The following is a 20,282-nucleotide window of genomic DNA, read 5'->3' as shown; positions in this document are numbered from 1 at the left end:
AGAGTAGCAAAAGCCCTTCCCAGGGCAACTACCCAAGACCTATAGCCTGGGTCTGGCCAGGCTCTAATTGGGCATTGTGATAAACTGTGGGACAAGATGGCAAAGGATGAGGAGCTTCATGTAGCTGCTCCACAGTTCTTAGTTTTTAAATTACATTTTAAACTGATTAGGCTACGTTATCGGCCTTGGATTCTTGGATATTTGGATTAATTGGACTATCTGCATCTTTATACTTTGAATGCCAGCTGGACTGCCTAGCCAGGTTCCATGAGATGTAGAGCCTTTATTGGTGCAATGAACAGGGAGGGGATTCTCCTAGGGAATGTGGATGGGAAGAGAGGGTGCAACATAACATAGGGGACAGCTCCAGTCTATGACCCATTGCTTAATAGGTGCCTTCCTGTGAAGCCTGGGGTGGATGAAGGAAAGGGAAGCTGGAGGAAGGGAGCTCAGCCATGGAAAGTGAGGGAAATTCCCAGGGAGGTGAACCAGTTCCCCAGGGGACAATTGTATCAGGGAAAGTGCAGAATAAAAGGAAACTTGCACTTCACCTCTGGGTCTGACCACCCTTCCAAGCAGTCAGTCAGGACCATGGACAAGCAACCCTCGCCTAGCCTAATGCATCTTCCATTGCTAACAATGGTTTTGTGTTCTTGCCTGGGTAACAGAACAGTGTCTTCTCTGTGCTGCATGTTACAAGTTCCAGCTCAACATCCAGCCCTCAACCACCCATAGTTCCAGGCCTGGTTTCAGATAACTGGCCTTGACAGGTACATACCAACACAGGTAGGCACGGAAGAGTTCCACTGGGCAAGGGCTCCAGGCATGGTCAGGCACTCGATGCTGCGGGACCCTTGGAGGGCATAACCAGCACTGCACTCAAACCGGATCACAGCCCCCACTGAGAAATCGTTGCCGATCCTCCTCCCATAACGGGGCTCTGGCACGGAGCTGCACTGCGTGGCGCTGGTTTGAGGAACCGCTTCAAAAAGACACAGAAGAGGGAACATTATGGGACAGAATCAGTGGCTTGGGAGAGGCAAATCCCAGCTGCATGCAGAGCTCGGGCTCTCGAAGACTGGATGTATCCCCTCCCGGGGGAAGTGGGGGTTGTCTCAAGAAGCAGATACAAATTTCAGTTTTCCTCTCCCAGAGTGTTTTTTTTTTTTTAATGTTATCTATGGTGTCTCCAGGAAAACTCAGACAAAACAGTGATATGGAATATCATCCTCCTTTCCCAGAGCAAATCCAGATTCAAACCAGATTCAATGTTGTTATTTATTTACTCATTTATACCTTGTCTTTCTCCTCATTGGGGACCCAAAGCAGCTTACATTGTTCTCTCCTCCCTTTTATCCTCACAACAATCCTGTGCGGCTGGTTAGGCTGAGAGTGTGTAGCTGGCCCAAGGTCACCCAGCAAGCTTCCATGGCAGAATGGGGGATTCAAACCCAGAAGAAGAAGAATCAGATCCTAGCCTGACACTATGACCACTACACCATGCTGGCTAAAAAAAATAGAATGAGTTGAGTTTAGATGAATTTTTTCAACTGCCTTTGGATTGTCTGGGAATTGGGTCCTGCCCATCCCTCAAGTACACTCATCTGCAGAATATTTATTTATTTAAATCAAATTCAGAGGAAGCCACGTTGAAGATAAAGAAAGGGCAGAGGCTGGATTTTTAAAATCTGAAAATCCTGGAGAGGCTTGGTTGGTAAATAATCCTTTAGCCAGAGCCATGTTTTTATTTATGTAATTTATAGTCCGCCTTTCTCACTGGGATTCAAGACAGATTACACAGAATGAGCCAATGCAATCGACAGGATGGGACATCCAATAAGCAACACAATACAAGAAGTTAGCCTATGGACTGCCCTGCCCTGGATGGCCCAGGCTAGCCCACTCTTGTCCCATCTCAGAAGCTAAGCAGGGTCAGCCCTGGTTAGTGTTTGGATGGGAGACCACCAAGGAAATCCTGGGTTGCTACGCAGAAACAAGCAATGGCAAACTACCTCTGTTCCGTCTCTTGCCTTGAAAACCCTGTGGGGTCGCCACTGGTTGGTTGCAACCTGAAGGCACTATCTGCCACCAGCCTATTGACTCCCTGCAAAACACACAAGGCTCATTAATCCACTCCTCCCCAGTGTAGACAGAGTACCTTGTGCAGTCCTCCTCCTTTGCATGGCAGCAGCTCCTCCCTAGGGTTGCCAGGTCCTGGCTGGCGGCTGGGAGGGGGATCCTTGGTCCTTTCTGGGATCTTCTGCACCATCACATTGCCAATATCGGTTGGGGGTGATGCTCTAGTTTTTGGGCAAACATCTATGGTTTGTAGCCAGTTTACCATAGGGTTTTGCTCAAAAACTAGAGTGTTGCCATGTGACATCACTTCCAGGTGATTTCATCACGTTACCTTTTGGGCCAGTTGGGGTCAGGAGTTCCCCCCTGCTGGCCAGCTGGCTGGTGGCAGGGAAGTACCCCGTAACAGCAGGGGTTCCGCTGCCACTGTTTGGGGTCGGGCAACCCTATCCCACCTATGCATCTGTGTTATGACTTGCATGCTGGAGCCAGCAGGCAAAGTGAGAAAATGGGCATGTTTCTGCCAGAGGAGCACCTGAGGAAAAGGGAGGGTTTGAGGCCCTCCTTTGGCCACCAGTTGCTCATCCCGGCACCAGGGGCAGGAAAGCGTTCCTTGAAGCAGGATCCAACCTGGCTATAGTAGTTATTGTCAAAGGCCTTGCCCCCTTCTCCAAAGACTGCAAGAGTAAAAGCCATCTATCATCCCCTGTGTGGCTAGCCGCCAAAGCAGACTAGAGGGTGTCTGATTCAGGCTTTGGGGGCGGGGGTCAGACTCTGGGAGGGGTTTGTTCCTTTTTGCTGTTCCTCTCCCTGCGGTAATCAGCAAAGATTGTGCGCAGCCCAGGGGGTTGCAATTAGCATTCCGGAGGAAGAAGGTAATTTTATATTTGACTTCATCAAGTCCTTTGATTCAGTTAAATCATTAACGATTGCTATCAAATCTCCCTCATAATTAAAGCAGAGAGTCAGTTGAAAGGTTCTCTGATTAGGGCAAAAAAAAATCAGCCAGAAGGTAGGAGGCCCGGGTCTTCTAGTGGAGGCTCAAGCCTACAACTCAGCTGAGTGGACCAGTGATTTCCTGGGGTTCTTTGCTGGAACTAGGAGCCCCTTCCGGAGAAGACACAACTGAGCCTCACCAAGTTTCCCTGGCCAAGATAATGTATGATCACAGGAAGGGCTGTTAATCAGGGACTCTAAATTAAGCCTTTGAAAAACACCCCTGGGGAAAGATTGTTTTTAAAAAGAGGAACATTCTCAAGAACAATTTAAGAACAGAATTGTTTGTGGTTGGTATTTTAGCATTTTGTGTGTGTGTCTCTGTGTGTGCCTGTGCATGTACCTGGAAGTCATGGTGACCTCTGGTGACTCCTACTGGGGCATGGAGGACGTTCAGAGAAGTGGCTTAATAGCCTGCCTCTGCCTTCCAGCCCTGGTATTCTTTGGAGGTCTCCCATCCAAATACTTGCCAGGGTTGGCCCTGCTTAGCTTCTGAGATCTGATGAGATTGGGCTTGCCGGGGCTACCCAGGTCAGGGCCTAAGATCAGAGTTTTGACTGGCAAAATGAGAGGTATTTAGGCTGGAAGCCAGAAGGGCACTCTGTATATTCATGTGTGTGCACCCACAGAAGGAAATAAAGCTAAAGTTTGCCATTGAGTCATAACCAACTTGGAGTTTTCAAGGCAAGAGATAAGCAGAGGTGGCTTGCCATTGCCTTTCTTTGCATAGTATCCCCAGTCTTTCTTGGTGGCCTCCCATCCAAGTATCAACCCTGATTAGCTTCCAAGCTCTAAAAAGATCAGACTAGTCTGGGCTATTAGGACCGCTACACAAAGGCAGGTACTGGGCAGTGGGGGAAAGTAAAGTAACAGTTACATGGAAGGCTCTGATCTTCCCAGACACTCAAGGTGTCTGGGGAGTGGTTGGTAAGGTCTGGCTCGAGTCCATTCAGACCAGAGACCCATCTCTGTGCTTAGAGAATGCTCCAAGCAAGGTAAAAAACAGCCCACACTGCAACTGACCTGGCAGGCAGCATACTGGAAGCAAGAGAACTTTGTGCAGGACCCTGGGGAGGGGGAGGGAGTGCATCAACAGTACCATACTCAGAACCCCCATCAAAACTTGGAGCTGCCACTCTGCATCCTGGCCTGTCTAAGGAAACTGCTGGCAATTGGTGCCCCAAAGTAATTGTTCTCCTCACATTGCTAATGTGGTGGGTACTAATCCAGTCTCTTCTTCTTCTAATGTGTGCAGCATTCAGTATGGAGAAAATCACTACTCCACTGCTCTGGACATTTAGATGACAATTGCCATGACTTCTAGGACGCTTTGGGACTCCTTTAGAGCTTTTCAGAGACAGATCAGTAAATGGCAGACACCTTCCCCTGAAAAATAGTTTATTCATTACTATTGCTCTTCCTTAGAGCACTGTGAGGCTACAGTGGAGCATTAGGTATGTTTTCCATGGTGCATACACCCTTCACATGGGGACTGCAAGAGCCATTATGCTTAGTCAGTGCATGCTGGCTGCCCAGCCATTATAGAAAGAGAAGCTCCATAGCCTGAAAATACTGATCTCGCAGATGACATCTCTCAAGCTCCCCAAAGGAAGTTTCTTGTAATGCTGATGGACTGTGGATCATCTCTGATCAAGAGTCTACTGGGAGTGCAGCTGTTAAAACTGCTCTGAAACGGCAGGTGGTTTGTCAGAAGCATTTCTTAAATACTTGAAAGCAGCAGAAAACACAAAACACACTTAAGCCAACAATTTAAAAGCCAGGAACAGCGGCAGCAATAAAACTCAGGGGATTAAAAAAAAATCATACCCAAGAAGAACAGTCAAGGTGAAAGTGTAACTAAAGGCCCAAGGAAAGAGAACCATTGTGTTACCTGATGCTTCAGTGACATTGGTGCTGCCATCAGGTGAAGACGAAGAAGAAGAGAAGAGATTGGATTTATACCCCGCCCTTCACTTGGCGTCTCAGAGCGGCTTACAAACTCCTCTCCCTTCCCCTCCCCACAACAGACACCCTGTGAGGTGGGTGGGGCTGAGAGAACTCTGACACAAACTGCTCTTTCTCAAGGACAGCTGTGCCAGAGCTTGTGACTGACCCAAGGTCACATCAGCAGGTGCAAGTGGAGGAGTGGGGAATCAAACCCGGTTCTCCCAGATTAGAATCTGTGCACTTAACCACTACACCAAACTGGCTCACTCCTTGAGACTTCCAGAGGTACAGTGGTATCCCAGAAAAGTGTCTCTTCCCAGCTGTGGCCCCATTCACATGGCGAATTTGCCGCAGGAGAGCCACGGACGCCGGGCGGATTATCTGTTCGCGATCACACCACCACATCTGGCAAGTGTCGCGCACCCGTGGTTTCCCGCCGAAAACCCGCAGTTAAAAATTACCTGCTAACAAGTACTAGCAACTGGTTTGCCATGGGCTGCTGATGGACTTGGTTGGTGTGATCGCGTCGGTGCACGACTCTTCCTTCCGGCCGTCGTCTTTGCTGCGGGTGCCGACTGCCGAAACCCCGCTGCACAGCCGTCGTGTCTGATCGCTTAATTGCGGATCAAGCTGCGACAGCGCAAATAGCCACGCTTCCCCCCCCCCCCCCGTGTTATCTGGCCCGTGTGACTGGGGCCTGCCTTGCTTTTTGAGGGGGTAATGGGATGCTCTGAAGATGACGTTAGGAAGCAGGCAGGCTGATTAAGGGTGCAGGCAGTGCACAGGCTATCGACAGCCTGATAGGTTAAAATTAGGGCCTTGAATCTGAGGCAGGGGCGGCATCCATCAGGTGGAAGCAGGAGGACCTCAGGGCTGAGGAGGAAGCAGCCACAGGTAAGTCCCCCCCCCCCGAGTATCGCGGGTTTCTCTTCTTGTAGTTTCAGAAACTTGCTCCTCTTTGTTGAGTGAGATTTAGGGGCGACAATTCGCGGTATGACCTTGCGGCAGATCAATGCTATTAACAAGACACACATGCCCATTTCGCTGAGACACTGAATTCTCTGGGTGTCTGTGGCCAGTCTCTGAACCTACCTTGGTAGACAAAATGGAAACCTTTGGCGGTAGCTTGGCCTTTGGCGGTGAACTTGATCAGGATTTGGTTTGTGGTGGCCAGAGGCAACGATTCCCCTATAAAGGAGAACACAATAAAATTAAAATCCCCTCTCAAAGTAAAGCAAATAAAGAATTTCCTATCTTTAAACAATAAAAGCAAAGGCCATCATAGATCATAAGGCTATGCACACATTTAAGAAGAGTTTCGAGGGGCTGTGGCTCAGATAGGGTTGTCAGTCCCCAGATCCCGGCAGGGGTTGCCACAGTTTTTGGGGCTTCTACCTCGATGCAATGATCTCACCTAGAAGTGATGTCATCACATTGGGGGTGTCATCTGGTGACACTCTGGTTGGAGGGCAAAACTCTATGGTTTGAAGCCGGTTTTACCATAGTTTTACCAGTGTGTCACTGCACAACATCCCTGACATTGTGATGTCACTTCCAGGTGACGTCATTGCTTCGGGGACTTCCTGGATCACACCCCAAATCCCCCCACCAGCATGATGTGGGGACCTGGCAACCCTACTCAGAGATAGAATATCTGCTTTGCATGCAGAAGGTCCCATGTTCAATCCCCAGTATCTCCATTTAAAAGGAGTAGGTAGGAGGTGATGTGAAAGACCTCCATCCAAAACTCTGGAGAGCCACTGCCAGTCATCGTAGACAAGAACTACTTTGGTAGACAATATCAACTTATCTGACTCAGCTGGAGGCAGCTTTGTGTACATATTACATGTACTCTGGGATCACAACTTCCTGTCTTGTGCACACGCCCGGCCCTGCATCATCTCCTGCGGGGGTATAATACCTGGCAGAACATCCACACTCACTGCCTGCCTAATGCTTGCCAGTACTGCTGATGAAGGGGAACGTGGAGATTTGCAACATGTTGGGCAGGGGTCTTCCCCCCCCCCCTCTTTAAAGTCCTCAAAGCATTTTCATGACCCCAAGATTTGGGCATATCAGGATAAACACAGCCTGGAAAACCACAACAACATGCCTGGGGGGGGGGGGGAGATGATAGAAACTCTACCAAAACTAGCCCTTAGAGGAACTAAAACCTTTAAAAAACAAAACAAAAAAACCCTCATCAAATCCTACAGACAGAAGCTTCCTAGCACAGAAAGGTCTACTGTTGAAGGGGATCTTTCTTTGCATTACAAAAGAGTGCAATTAGGGCTCAAGTGAAGGAACTAACATGGAAGCAGAAAGGAAGGCGCTAGCAGGTAGCCTCAGGTCCATGACCACAGTGTCCATTTTGTTTAGACCTTTGGGAGGCTGCATCATCTCACCTGTATGAGAACCAGAGAGAGAGCTGAGGAGTCGGGAATGCTGATTGGGGCCATCGTGCACTTCAATGATATCATGTAGAGCCGTCTGGAAGAAGGCAAACTGGCCAAAGACCACTGTCGATGAAAGATGCCAAGGGAAAAAAAAGTTGAAGAGAGAGGTTGAAGGATAGCGATTCAGCACAGCTGATTAAATCCAAGCACCAAAATTAAGAAATATCCCAAGTGAGTTTGGGTACGGTTAAACCAACACAAGATCATAATAAATTAGCATTTATTCAGGGGGCTCAATGTGCCTTGCATATCTGTTATCATCCAAATTCATACATGAACCGTGCATAAAAAGAACAGTATTACTATCCCTTCACTGCAAACCAGGGGTTCATGCGGAGAAAGAGAAGACCTAAGAGCACTCAGAGGGATAGAGCTCATGGAAGGTTTTCACATGCGCAGCAGTCTCAGGCCAAGTGGAAGGGCTAAATTTTTTTCTTCACTGTCTGCTTGGTGCTAAACGAAAGCAACTGTGACTGTATCCTGAGCGTGAGATGTAGCATGAGATATTTCTTTTGATGCAATATTAAAACCAAATTAAACAAAATCATGTAAACCATCTGCTGTACTTTTCACTGCTCCATATGCACACTGTTTCATTAACTAAACTTGTTAACAACGTTAAAGTGCGAGATGCTGCAGCAGCCCCTGCTCATGCAAGTGGAACTGCACTAAGCGTGTTGCCCTTTCTGCTCCCCCCATGGCTAGATCCCACCCCTTCAGTTTACCTAACAAGGGAACATTTGAACTAGGGACATTTTGATGCATCCATACATCATTGGATATTGTGCTGTTGTTCCATTTAAGCAATCATTCACCAACTGATTTTTTTCCCCTGTGGAGATAAGCCAAACATCCAGTGGTGGTAAAGCAAAGTCTGAGTCCAGTGGCACCTTTAAAACCAACACTTGATCAGATATCTGAAAAGGTGTGCATGCACACAAAAGCTTATACCCAGAATTAAACGTTGTTGGGCTTAAAGGTGCCCCGGACTCAAACTTAGATCTGTTGCTTCAGACCAACATGGCTACCCACCGGAATCTATCCAGATGTGGTAGTTAAACTACAGCACAATATCCAGCAGTGTGTGGATGTGGCCCTGGTTCCCTGTGCCACTATACAACACTATACAACATAGAGTTGCCAAGTCGTTGCAGTTGCCGCAGCGGGGGACTCCCAGGAGGCGACTGGAGTGCGTCGCACGCATGTCACCCGGAAGTGACGTTAGGATGCCGGGCATGCTGGGGGCGGGGCCACGACCCTCGGTGGGAAAACCATAGAGTTTTCCCTCCGATGGTCGTGGCCCCGCCCCCAGCATGCTTGGCATCCTAACGTCACTTCCTGGTGATGCGCACGTCGGGGCGGGGTTCCCCCCAAGGCCCAATCCGCCAGTGGCGGGGACTTGGCAGCCCTAATACAACACCAGTATTATACCCCCCACAGGAGGTGATGCAGGGCCGGGTATGTACACAAGACAGGAGCTTGTGAACCCAGAGTACGTGTAATACATACACAAAGCTGCCTTCTGCTGAGTCAGATAAGTAAATATTAGCACACAGCATCTTGAGGAGGAGCTGTGGCCTACTGGTAGAACATTTGCAGATTTAATCCCTGGCATCTCAGGTAAAAGCATCTTAAGTAGAAGGGATATGAAAATACCGAACTTTGGGGAGCTGCAGCCACCATGAGGCTGAGTCACCTCTAGAAGCTAGACAGTGTTGCCAGTCTAACCCGGCCCAAGGCAGTGCCACACGTTCCTATATCATTAAAACTAGCCTTGGCAAATGTCCTGTTGCTCTAGAAGCCAGCGCAAGAATTTAGGAGCCAGACTCATTTTTCAGCCTTCAGGGTTTTGTATTTTAATGACCATATTTTCCAGTTATTTACCGCTACAGAACCTATCCTAAATTCTTCACAGTTCCTTGTAATTTTATTAAAGCAATAACAGAAGTGTTGTATGTGAGCACTGTCAAGTCACAACTGACTTGCAGTGACCCCAGCCAGGGCTTCCAAGGGAAGTGAGAAACAAAGGTGGTTTGCCATGGCCGTCTTCTGCAGAGTCTTCCTTGGTGGTTGTCCAACCCACATACTGACTCTGGTTAGCTTCAGAGACCTGACGGGGCCGGCTATATACCATGACACCTTCCCTCCCCAGAAGTATTATAGTTGTCAATAGCACAACAAAAAGCCCTAACCTTAATTATTTTATTTATTTATTTAATTTGTATCCCGCCCTCCCTGCCTGGGCAGGCTCAAGGCGGCTTACAGGTTATACACACACACACACACACACACACACACACAAAACAAAGGAGTTAAAACACAGCATTTAAATAAGTAAAACCACATCATCTAAAATCATAAGTGCCAGTAACGTAGATGTCAAAGTGCTAAAAAAATGGTGGTGGCATGCTCTCAGCATCCAGATGGTCGGCCGCCGCCACAGTCTGGGCTCCCGCCAGGCTGTTGGATATTAAATTAAGTTAAATCGGTGCTGATGTTGATGTTGGGGCCAGGGCTGTAACATTAGGAGGTGGCACCCTAATTGAAAGCCTGGGGAAGAGCACCATTTTACAGGCCCTGTGGAACTGTAAAAGGTCCCGCAGGGCCCCGATGTCATCTGGGAGCTCATTCCACCAGAATGGGGCCACCACAGAAAAGGCCCTGGCCCTTGTCACCGCTAGCCAGGCTTCTTTAGGGCTTGGAAGGGCCAAGCGATTTTGGGACCCCGATCTTAGTGCTCTCTGGGGGACATGTGGGGAAAGGCTGTCCCTTAGGTAAGTAGGTCCCTGACCATATAGGGCTTTAAAGGTAAGAACCACCAGCACCTTGAACCAAATCCAGTATGCTATAGGCAGACAGTGCAGTGCTTTTAGGGCATGCTGGATGTGCTCCCGCATGGGGAGACATAGCAACAGCCTCACTGCTGCATTCTGCACTAGCTGCAGCTTCCAGATTTGGGACAAGGGCAGCCCATGTAGAGAGAATTGCAGTAAACCAATCTCAAGGTGACCATTGTGTGGGTCACTGTTGCCAGGCCATTGCGTTCAAGGAAGGGAACCAGCTGCTTAATCAGCTGCAGATGGTAAATGGCAGACTTCGCAGTGGCTGCTACCTGGGCCTCCATTGTTAAGGAGGCATCCAGGAGCACTCCCAAACTCCTAACCTCCGACATTGGCACCAGCAGTGCCCCATTGAAGGTTGGGAGTGGGATCCCTAACCTTGGTCTGCTCCGACTCAGGCACAGGACCTCTGTCTTCGTCGGATTCAATTTCAGTCAACTCAGTCTAAGCCAACCAGCCACAGCTTTCAACGCCAGGTCCAGATCTCCCGGACTATAGTCTGACTGGCCATCCAACAACAGTTAGAGCTGGGTGTCATCAGCATATTGGTGACAACCCAGTCCGTGACTCTGTGCAATCTGGGCAAGGGGGCACATATAGATGTTAAACAGCATTGGGGAAAGCACTGCTCCTTGGGGAACCCCACAAGTTAGTGAGTGCCTTCTGGACAGCTATTCCCCAACAGCCACCCTTTGTTCCCGACCCTGAAGGAATGAGGATAGCCACTGCAAGACAAACCCCTGAATCCCGGTGTCGGTGAGGCGGTGGATCAGTAGTTGATGGCTGACTGTGAAGTTTCTAACAACATCACTGCCATACCACCTTGACCATCAAGTTTCTAGCAAAAACACTGCCATACCACGTCAATCCAGATGCCTCCGGAGATAATCTCTGAGGATGACCAGGACCATCTCCTTTCCATGGCCTGGTCGGAAACCAGAATGGAAGGGATCTAATGTGGAGGTGTCATCCCAAAAACCCTGCAGCTGAATCACCACCGCCCTCTCAATGAATTTGCCCAAATAGGGCAAATGGGTTACCGGCCGGTAATTAGCTAATTCGGTCAGATCCAAAGATTTTTTTAGGAGAGGGCGGATCACCGCTTCCTTTGGTGCATTAGGGAACAGTCCCTCAATGAGGGACTTGTTGATAATCTCCCTTAGTGCACCTCATAACCCCTTGTGGCCAGCTTTAATTAGCCATGATAGGCACGGATCAAGCCTGCAAGTGCTAGGGTGAACAGATGAGAATAATTTGTCACCCCCCTCTAGGCTGAGTGGACTGAAGTAATCCGGAACTTGACAAGAAAAGGCACATGGAGCCAGCCTCAAGTTCCATTACTGTCTCAACTGTGGTGGGGAGGTCGTGGCGGAGCGACAAGACTTTATCTGCGAAATAGCTCACAAAGGCCTCACAGCCCATCTCCAATTCATTATCATTTGGTCTGCCCTGTGGCAGCGTAGTAATAGACCAAATCGTTCTAAATAATTGGGCTGGGTGAGAGCTTGCAGACGCCATCGTGGCCGCGTAAAACCAAATTTGTCCCTGATTTCTCATAACTTAATTACTGCTTTAAAAAGCTTCACTTAACTGAATTTTGGAGCCAGCAGAGGAAGCAAATGATTAAGAAATGAATTCATCTGCCACTGAATAGAGTACTGTTAACGTACAAACAAGCAGTGACAAGAACTTCACGCACATGCATTTTTGTGCTCTACAATAAAACATTCTGATGTGAAATGATAAGCTGTGAATTTCTACTGAGGAACACTGAGAGACAATGCTGAAAATACAAGGTGCCACAATAAAAAAATTAGGTGCCATGGCAACCTGGCATCTGAAATTTGTTGAGCCCTAAATAAAAATACATGGGCCAAAGTAGGATAGCACAAAAGGGAATAGGATCTAATCCTAAATTAAAACAAGCAGGGACCTCTGATAATCATGGGGGGGGGGATCCATTACATGTCTTGGTTTTATTTCCTCGCCCCATTGCAGCTGCTGGCCCTGCCTTCTCCCTCCCCTCTCACCAGCAACAGCCACCTAGCTCCAGATGCCCAGACATGCCCAGATTTCTCCCCATCCCCATCCCCATCCGAGACCGTGCTGGTAAGCCCCACACAGCTCCCAGCGACTGGGCCCACCAAGGCTTCCTTCTTAGTCAACTGTGGCAAGCCCTGCATGGCACTAGGCTGCTGAGCATGCTAAGGCTCCCCCCCCCAACATCAATGATGATAAGCCCCATATAGCTCCTGGCCACCAGGCTGTCAGCTAGGCCTCTGGCTGTTCTAGCTGCCATGGGTGTGAGGGGGGACTCTGGAATTTTAACTTTAATTTCTGTTGTATTTCCAGTCTTACTTTATCTATGTAACCAAAGCCTTCGACCTTGAGTGTCTGGTGTACTTTTCTCCTGAGAATAATTGCCTGTTACTTTGGCGGGTTTCTACCTGGCCTATGATTGGACCTGAGTCATCAGAGGACCAACAATAAAACTTTCTTCAAATACATTAGAAACAGGAAACCAGCCAGGGAGGCAGTGGGGCCCTTGGACGACCAAGGGGTAAAAGGAGTATTGAAGGATGATAGGGAAATTGCTGAGAAGCTAAATGCATTTTTTGCCTCTGTCTTCACTGTGGAAGATGAGAAGTGCTTGCCCACTCCAGAACCACTGATTTCAGGAGGGGTGTTGAAAGACCTGAGTCAGATTGAGGTAAAGAGAGAGGAGGTCCTAAAACTGATAGACAACTTAAAAACTGATAAATCACCAGGCCCAGATGGCATACATCAGAGAGTTCTGAAAGAACTCAAATGTGAACTTGTGGATCTCCTGACAAAGATATGTAATCTTTCCTTAAAATCTGCCTCCATTCCTGAGGATTGGAAGGTAGCTAATGTCACTCCCATCTTTAAAAAGGGTTCCAGAGGAGATCCGGGAAATTACAGGCCAGTCAGTCTGACGTCGATACCGGGTAAATTGGTGGAAACCATTATTAAGGAAAGAATTAGTAGGCACATAGATGAACAAAACCTATTGAGGCAGACTCAGCACGGTTTCTGTAAGGGAAGATCTTGTCTCACTAACCTGTTAGTGTTCTTTGAGGGGGTGAACAAACATGTGGACAAGGGGGATCCAATAGATATTATTTACCTTGACTTCCAGAAAGCTTTTGATAAAGTTCCTCATCAAAGGCTCCTAAGTAAGCTCAAAAATCATGGGATAGAAGGACAAGTCCTTTTATGGATCAAAAACTGGCTAGTTCATAGAAAACAGAGAGTGAGTGTAGGTGGGCAATTTTCTCAGTGGAGGGTGGTAAGCAGTGGGGTACCGCAGGGATCAGTACTTGGTCCACTGCTTTTTAACTTGTTCATTAATGATTTGGAGATGGGAGTAAGCAGTGAAGTGGCTAAATTTGCGGATGATACAAAGTTGTTCAGGGTGGTGAAAACCAGTGAGGATTGTGAGGCACTCCAAGGGGATCTGTCAAGGATGGGCGAGTGGGCGTCAACATGGCAAATGGGGTTCAATGTGGCCAAGTGCAAGGTGATGCACATTGGAGCCAAAAATCCTAAATATAAATACACATTGATGGGGTCTGAACTGGCAGAGACTGATCAAGAGAGAGATCTTGGAGTTGTAGTGGATAACTCACTGAAAATGTCGAGACAGTGTGTGACTGCAATAAAGAAGGCCAATGCTATGCTGGGGATTATTAGGATGGGTATTGAAAACAGATCAGCCAATATCATAATGCCCCTATATAAATCAATGGTGAGACCTCATTTGGAATACTGTGTGCAGTTCTGGTCACCACACCTTAAAAAGGATATTATAGCTTTGGAAAAAGTGCAGAAAAGGGCAACTCGAATGATAAAAGGGTTGGAACACTTTCCCTATGAGGAAAGGTTAAAGCGCTTAGGGCTCTTTAGCTTGGAGAAAAGACGACTGAGGGGTGACATGATCGAGGTTTATAAGATTATGCATGGGAAAGAGCAGGTAAAGAAAGAGGTACTTTTCTCCCTTTCTCACAATACAAGAACTCGTGGGCACTCCATGAAACTGCAGAGCGGTCGGGTTAGAACGGATAAAAGGAAGTACTTCTTCACCCAGAGAGTGATTAACACATGGAATTCACTGCCACAGGAAGTGGTGGCGGCTACAAGCATGGACGGCTTCAAAAGGGAATTAGATAAGCATATGGAGCAGAGGTCCATCAGTGGATATTAGCCACAAGGTATAGATAGGGGCTCTGGGGCAAGTGATGCTGTCTTCTTGGTGCTTGGGGGGGTCAACAGTGGGGGGGCTTCTAATGTCCTGGCCCCACTGCTGGACCTCCTGATGGCACTGGTATTTCTGACCACTGTATGACACAGAGTGTTGGACTGGATGGGCCTTTGGCCTGATCCAACATTGGCGTCTCTTGTTCTTATGTTCTCATGAATAATGTATATCTATTTGCTTTGCGTGTTTTAGGCCAGTTCTAACACTGGAAGTGCCAAGATATCTGCATACTCTAAATGCCTCAATAAACTTTACTTCTTTGAATGAAAGCTGTTGGGAACTGATTGCTGCAGGAGTCTGACAAAGTGTTAGAACTACTGTTTGTTCCTGAACTCATACCCTACCATGGCTGATGACAATAATGGGAGTGTACTGGTCACCACCAGCGAGGAAGAGTTGAACCCCAACATCACCACCATGATCACAACAGAGTCATGGGCTGGGGTGCCAGTCAAAAGGAGTCCAGAACAGGCCAAGGTCAGGAGCCAAGAAGACAGTGCAAAGTCCAAAACGCCAAGCCGGGTTCAGGAGCCAGAAACACAGAGCCAAGTCCAAATCACTAATCAGAAACATAGTCCAAAGCCAAGCTGGGGTCAGGAGCCAGGAACACAGAGCCAAGTCCAAAGCCAGGGGATCCAAAGGTCTAGGTGCAAGAGCCAAGCCAGAGTGGATGCTAGCAGCATAAAGCTGACTTGTTGCTTCCACGAAGAGTACTGTCCAGAGTGTGGAGTTAAATGCTGCTACCAATTAGCCAGCTGCATGATCAGCCAGGCTCCTGTTAGAACTCTGGGCTGGCTGAGCCTCTCCCTTGTAGCCTGGCCTCTCTTCGCCTGGTTGCTTTGTCGCAGTTGCTCCCTTAAACGAGTCACACGTGGGGGTGAGTCAGGAGGACGTTCAGCTTGCAGTTCTTCTTTCTTATCTGGGCCAGGTGTGAAGACTGCTGTTACAGGCACTTGCCAGCTATCCTCCTCTGCTGCTTCAGAGGGGCCAGCTGTGGTTTCTGCAGGCTCTGTCAGCTCATCCTCATCCATGCCCATGACAGACAGCGGGTGGGGGCCCAGGCAGATTAGGAAGATTCTGGCAAGAGTCCAATTCCTGGTCTTATGTCCCAAGCTGCACCGAAGAGAGCTGGGTGATAACTCCTGACCTGAGACTACCTGCCTACAGCTGACGCTATGGCAGCCGCTACCCAGAAGACTACAAGAAGGACTATGGGAAAGGGTCAAAAAGCGAGGACTCGCAAATTGAGCAGGTGCGGCAAGAACTCCTGGCACAGAATGAGCAACTATGCCGGGACATGCAAGAGATGATGTTCGACATCCCCCAACTCATTGCCGATGCCATGAACCGTGAGATGTGCACCATCCTGTTGGACGGGGATGGAGCAAAAGGCCAGGACTAGCCGGGCAATGGGGCACAGGCTAAGGATCAGACAAAAAATGTTCCCGTTCCCATTAACCCTCTGGGGGGGGGGGAGGTGATCAGCAGCCGGCTGGGTCGCCAGGACCCCCCGCACCACTGACGCCGGTGCCCAGACCCGATCGGGGTCATGAAATGTTGGATGCCACCTTCGATGGGGATCCTGACAAGCTGATCTTCCTGCTGCAAGTACGCAAATTCCTAAGGGACTGGGCTCCCCAGTTCACCACTGACGAGCACCGATGAGCGGGCAGCCAATTGGTTTGTGGGTCTGTACAACATTAGGGGCTCCAAGCTCCGTGATGTGATGGCTTTTATGTGGGCCCTGTGACGGTAATATGAAGACCCCCCTGGAATTAGAGGAGGTGTGGACCCACCTGCGAGCCCTGAGACAAGGCAATAAGACCATATGTGAATTCTCAAATGAATTCAAGATGGACTGAAGGATGGCCTGAAGAGGTCTTGATTGAGCAGGATCGTATTGGGCTGAATCACCAGATCCTGGAGAGGGTCCTCAACTCCACCAACCCACAGACCCTCACTGGTTGGATCCGAGAGGCCAGTGATGCAGAAAACCGGCTCAACATGATCAAGATGTACACACCCAAGTCAGCCCCGAAGGCACCGGGGGTCAAAAGAAAAGGCCAGCGCTCCAAGGCTTGAGAGTCCATGTGGGACTGGCGCATGAAGCAAGGAGTGTGCCTGCGCTGCAGAGCACCCGGGCACTATGCCACCTTCTGCCCAGCCAACCTGATTCCTCCTGGAGGAAAGGGCCCTAAACAGCAGAGTTCAGAAACACTGTCAAAGCCGGGAGGGGCGAGACCCAAGCAGTCAAGATCATAAAAATTTGGAATCATTGTGCACCCCCCGAACCTTGAATGCCAAACAGCTCAGATGGGCAGAGTTTAGTTTCACTCTACAACACCTCCCCAGCAAATCAAACTTCCTCGCCAACACACTCTCCTGCCTGCCCCAACATGCCAGTCAACAGAAGGAGGTAGTGGACTCCATGTTTACTCCCTCCCAACTTGGAGGAGTGGTGATGACGTGCAGTTGCACCCAGGTGGAGGCAAGCGGGGAGAAGGAGCCATGGACTGTCAGGTTTAAAGCTGCCTTTTCAGACTGTGACAGGAAGGAAGTTGCTAAGGACCCTTCTATTCAACAAAACCCAGATGGGTGTTGGTATGGGGGGGCAAACTGTTTGTGCCACAATCCCTACGGGGAGAGGTTTTGCATTCCGGGCATGAATCCAAATTAGCTGGACATTATGGATTTGTAAAAACCCTTCATCTCCTCCAGCAACAGTTTTGGTGGTCACACATGCGGGCTAACATTTTGCAGTACGTGGGGTCGTGTCAGACTTGTTTAATGAGTAAAAGGAGGGTGGGGAAACCACCAGGAACCCTTCGGCCCCTGGAAACACCCAATAGACCCTGGGAGGTGATTTCCATGGACTTCATAATGGATCTACCCCCCAGCAAGAGCAAAACAGTGATTTGGGTGGTTGTGGACTTATTTTCTAAACAGGCTCATTTCATTCCATGCAAACAACTACCTACAGCAAAGGCACTGGCCAAGCTGTTCATGCATCACATCATGAGACTGCATTCCACCCTGAATAAAATAATATCTGACGGGAGGGCTCAGTTCATTGCCAAATTCTGGAAAGAGCTCCTACAGGTTTTAGAAATTGAGCAGGGTCTCAGTAGTGCTCACCATCCTGAGACTGATGGACAAACTGAGCGTGTCAATCAAATATTGGAACAATTCCTTTGTTGCTTTAGCAATTATCAGCAGGACAACTGGGCTGAGTTAGTGCCCTATGCAGAGTACAGCTACAATAACTCAGTGTGTAGCTCCATGAGGATCTCCCCCTTCAAGGCAATGCATGGGTATGAACGGGTTCCTCTGCCTACTCTAAATACCCCTGTGCCACCACCCAGGGACCTTCAGACTTGGTGGCAAGGGCTAAGAGACCAGTGATCTGCCATCCAGAAAACCCTTGACAAAGCCAAAGCAGATTACAAAACCCAGGCTGACAAGGGACGTGCTCCTGAGTGGGACTTACAGCCTGGGGACTTTGTGTACTTGTCCACTAAGAACCTGAAAGGGCTGCAGCCCAGAAGGAAGTTGGACTGGAAATATGTGGGTCCCTTTAAGGTTGTGTGCAAAATCAATGATGTGACTGTTGAACTTGAACTAAGTCGCTTAAAGATGTGGACCCTGTTTTCCATTTCAGCCTCCTGAAGCGGGACCCGGGACTGAACAAGTGGAGACCTCAACCCCCAGCCCTTCCCCCTCTGATGAGGGGTGGTGAGCCACATGATGAGGTGGCACAGATATTGGATTCTAAGCTTAAGCACGGGCACCTTTATTACTTAATCAAATGGAAATAGTTTGACCCCTCACATAATGAATGGGTACAGGATAGTCATGTTAATGCCCCTAAACTTGTACGTGCATTTCAAAAATGTATCCAAGAAAACCTGGTGGGTGAGATCGGGGGGGAGGGGCAGTATGTCAGCTAGGCCTCTGGCTGTTCTAGCTGCCCTGGGTGTGAGGGGGGACTCTGGAATTTTAACTTTAATTTCTGCTGTATTCCCAGTCTTACTTTATCTATGTAACCAAAGCCTTTGACCTTGAGTGTCTGGTGTACTTTTCTCCTGAGAATTATTGCCCGTTACTTTGGTGGGTTTCTACCTGGCCTCTGATTGGACCTGAGCCATCAGGGGACCCTGTTGAATAATGTATATCTGCTTGCTTCACGCGCTTTAGGCCAGTTCTAACACTGGAAGTGCCGAGATATCTGCATACTCTAAATGCCTCAATAAACTTTACTTCTTCGAATGAAAGCTGTTGGGAACTGATTGCTGCAGGAGTCTGACACAGGCTCTCCAGTGCTTCTCCCCTTTACTGTTCATGATATTACCCTGATGTAAATTGCAACAATGTGCACAATTTACTTTTTAATAAATTGATGGAAATCAGTAATGTTTCTCTCCTGTTTTGGCCCTAATAGCAGATGCAATATTCCTGCTTGGGTGTATGCAAAAAATAATGCAGGAAATGTACTGGGGGCAACAGGAAGGTTAACTACAGGCCAGATTCAACCATTCCACTGCCAAATGCCTGTTGTAAGCATGTATTGAGATAGGCCAGCTGGTAAGTTTGAAATTGATCTGGCCCAAAAGCAATTTGGGCTGGTCCCTGATATTCTTGTCATATTCTAATCACAGGGTGGTAATAAATTTGCTCACAGTTTTGCTCATAAAGGGAAAAAATGGTTTTGAGTTGTAGGAAATGACAATTTTGCAAATACACTGATGTACAGACAAACAGTTTATTGAAAAACAGACTTCTGATTTGCTACTGGTGAACAGGATGTGAGCCAAACTGGTGGGAGTTTGAGAATCCCTACAATTTGAATGTTACCCTACGTCAGCTAACAACTTTTTGCTCAGGGGGCCCATGTTTTTCTCGGGGGGCCCACCACCAATGTTCCCTCTAAGCTGTGGAGTTTTGTGAGCAAAATTTCTACTTTGTGAGCTACTGCCATTAAAGTTGTTAGCAAGCAATTTGGCTATAGCATAAATTAGTTTGCTCTGGAGCCATCCTTCCTGAGCTAAGACAAAAATCTGCGAGCTGGAGGTTAAAAAACTGTGAGCTAGCTCACATTAACTTAGCTTAGAGGAAACACTGCCCATCACTATATGTTTGTGTGGTACTGCCATGCCATGCTCATACTTCCAGTTGCAACAACAGCCTGAATGAACAATGAAACCACAACCTCTCTGGCTGCTTCCACGCTTAATTTCTCTGTCACTGTCTGTGTGTATAGAACTCACTCACATCCCAGAGACGTCTGGGGAGTTCCCTGCACCTTCATGGGCAGATCAGGAAGCCTGAAGGGGGGGGGGAGAAGGCTTTGCAGGGGCCTTCAGCGCTGCCCTGCAAAGACGGGGGGGGGGCAGAGAAGACTTTGCAGGATAGACTTCAGGTTCCCAGTGGGGAGAATGGAAGAGTATAAACTGAATGAATTAATAAAATAAGCAAAGTGACCACTCAGACGAAGAGATTGGATTTATATCCCGCCCTTCACTACCCAAAGGTGTCTCAGAGCAGCTTACAAACTCCTTTCCCTTCTCCTTTGAATGGAGGGAGATGGGCTCAGAGCACAGACTCATGCGGAGATGCAACAGGCGGCCTCCTGAGATGGGATTGTGTGGAGCATCACCGCATCAGGAACTACGGACTTGTTGCACCCAATGC

At 48.4% G+C, this 20,282-nt stretch overlaps 1 protein-coding gene across 1 annotated transcript in view; it reads right to left on the bottom strand.

The window, feature by feature from the left end:
* The window catches only part of CSMD2 (CUB and Sushi multiple domains 2), a 268,238-nt gene that overhangs the window by 162,630 nt on the left and 85,326 nt on the right, over window positions 1–20,282 (bottom strand). The window contains exons 14-16 of the mRNA XM_015424095.1: window positions 7,425–7,538; window positions 6,112–6,207; window positions 779–982 (exon numbers count right to left, since the gene is read on the bottom strand). Of these exons, the coding sequence (XP_015279581.1) occupies window positions 779–982; window positions 6,112–6,207; window positions 7,425–7,538 (414 nt within the window). The remainder of the gene's footprint in view (window positions 1–778; window positions 983–6,111; window positions 6,208–7,424; window positions 7,539–20,282) is intronic.

This window comes from Gekko japonicus, unplaced genomic scaffold (assembly GCF_001447785.1).
Source record: "Gekko japonicus isolate JY-2015 unplaced genomic scaffold, Gekko_japonicus_V1.1 scaffold877, whole genome shotgun sequence".
NCBI lineage: Eukaryota > Metazoa > Chordata > Lepidosauria > Squamata > Gekkonidae > Gekko > Gekko japonicus.
The sequence above is the reverse complement of the archived record's forward strand: the minus strand, read 5'-3'. Positions and strand labels throughout refer to the sequence as shown.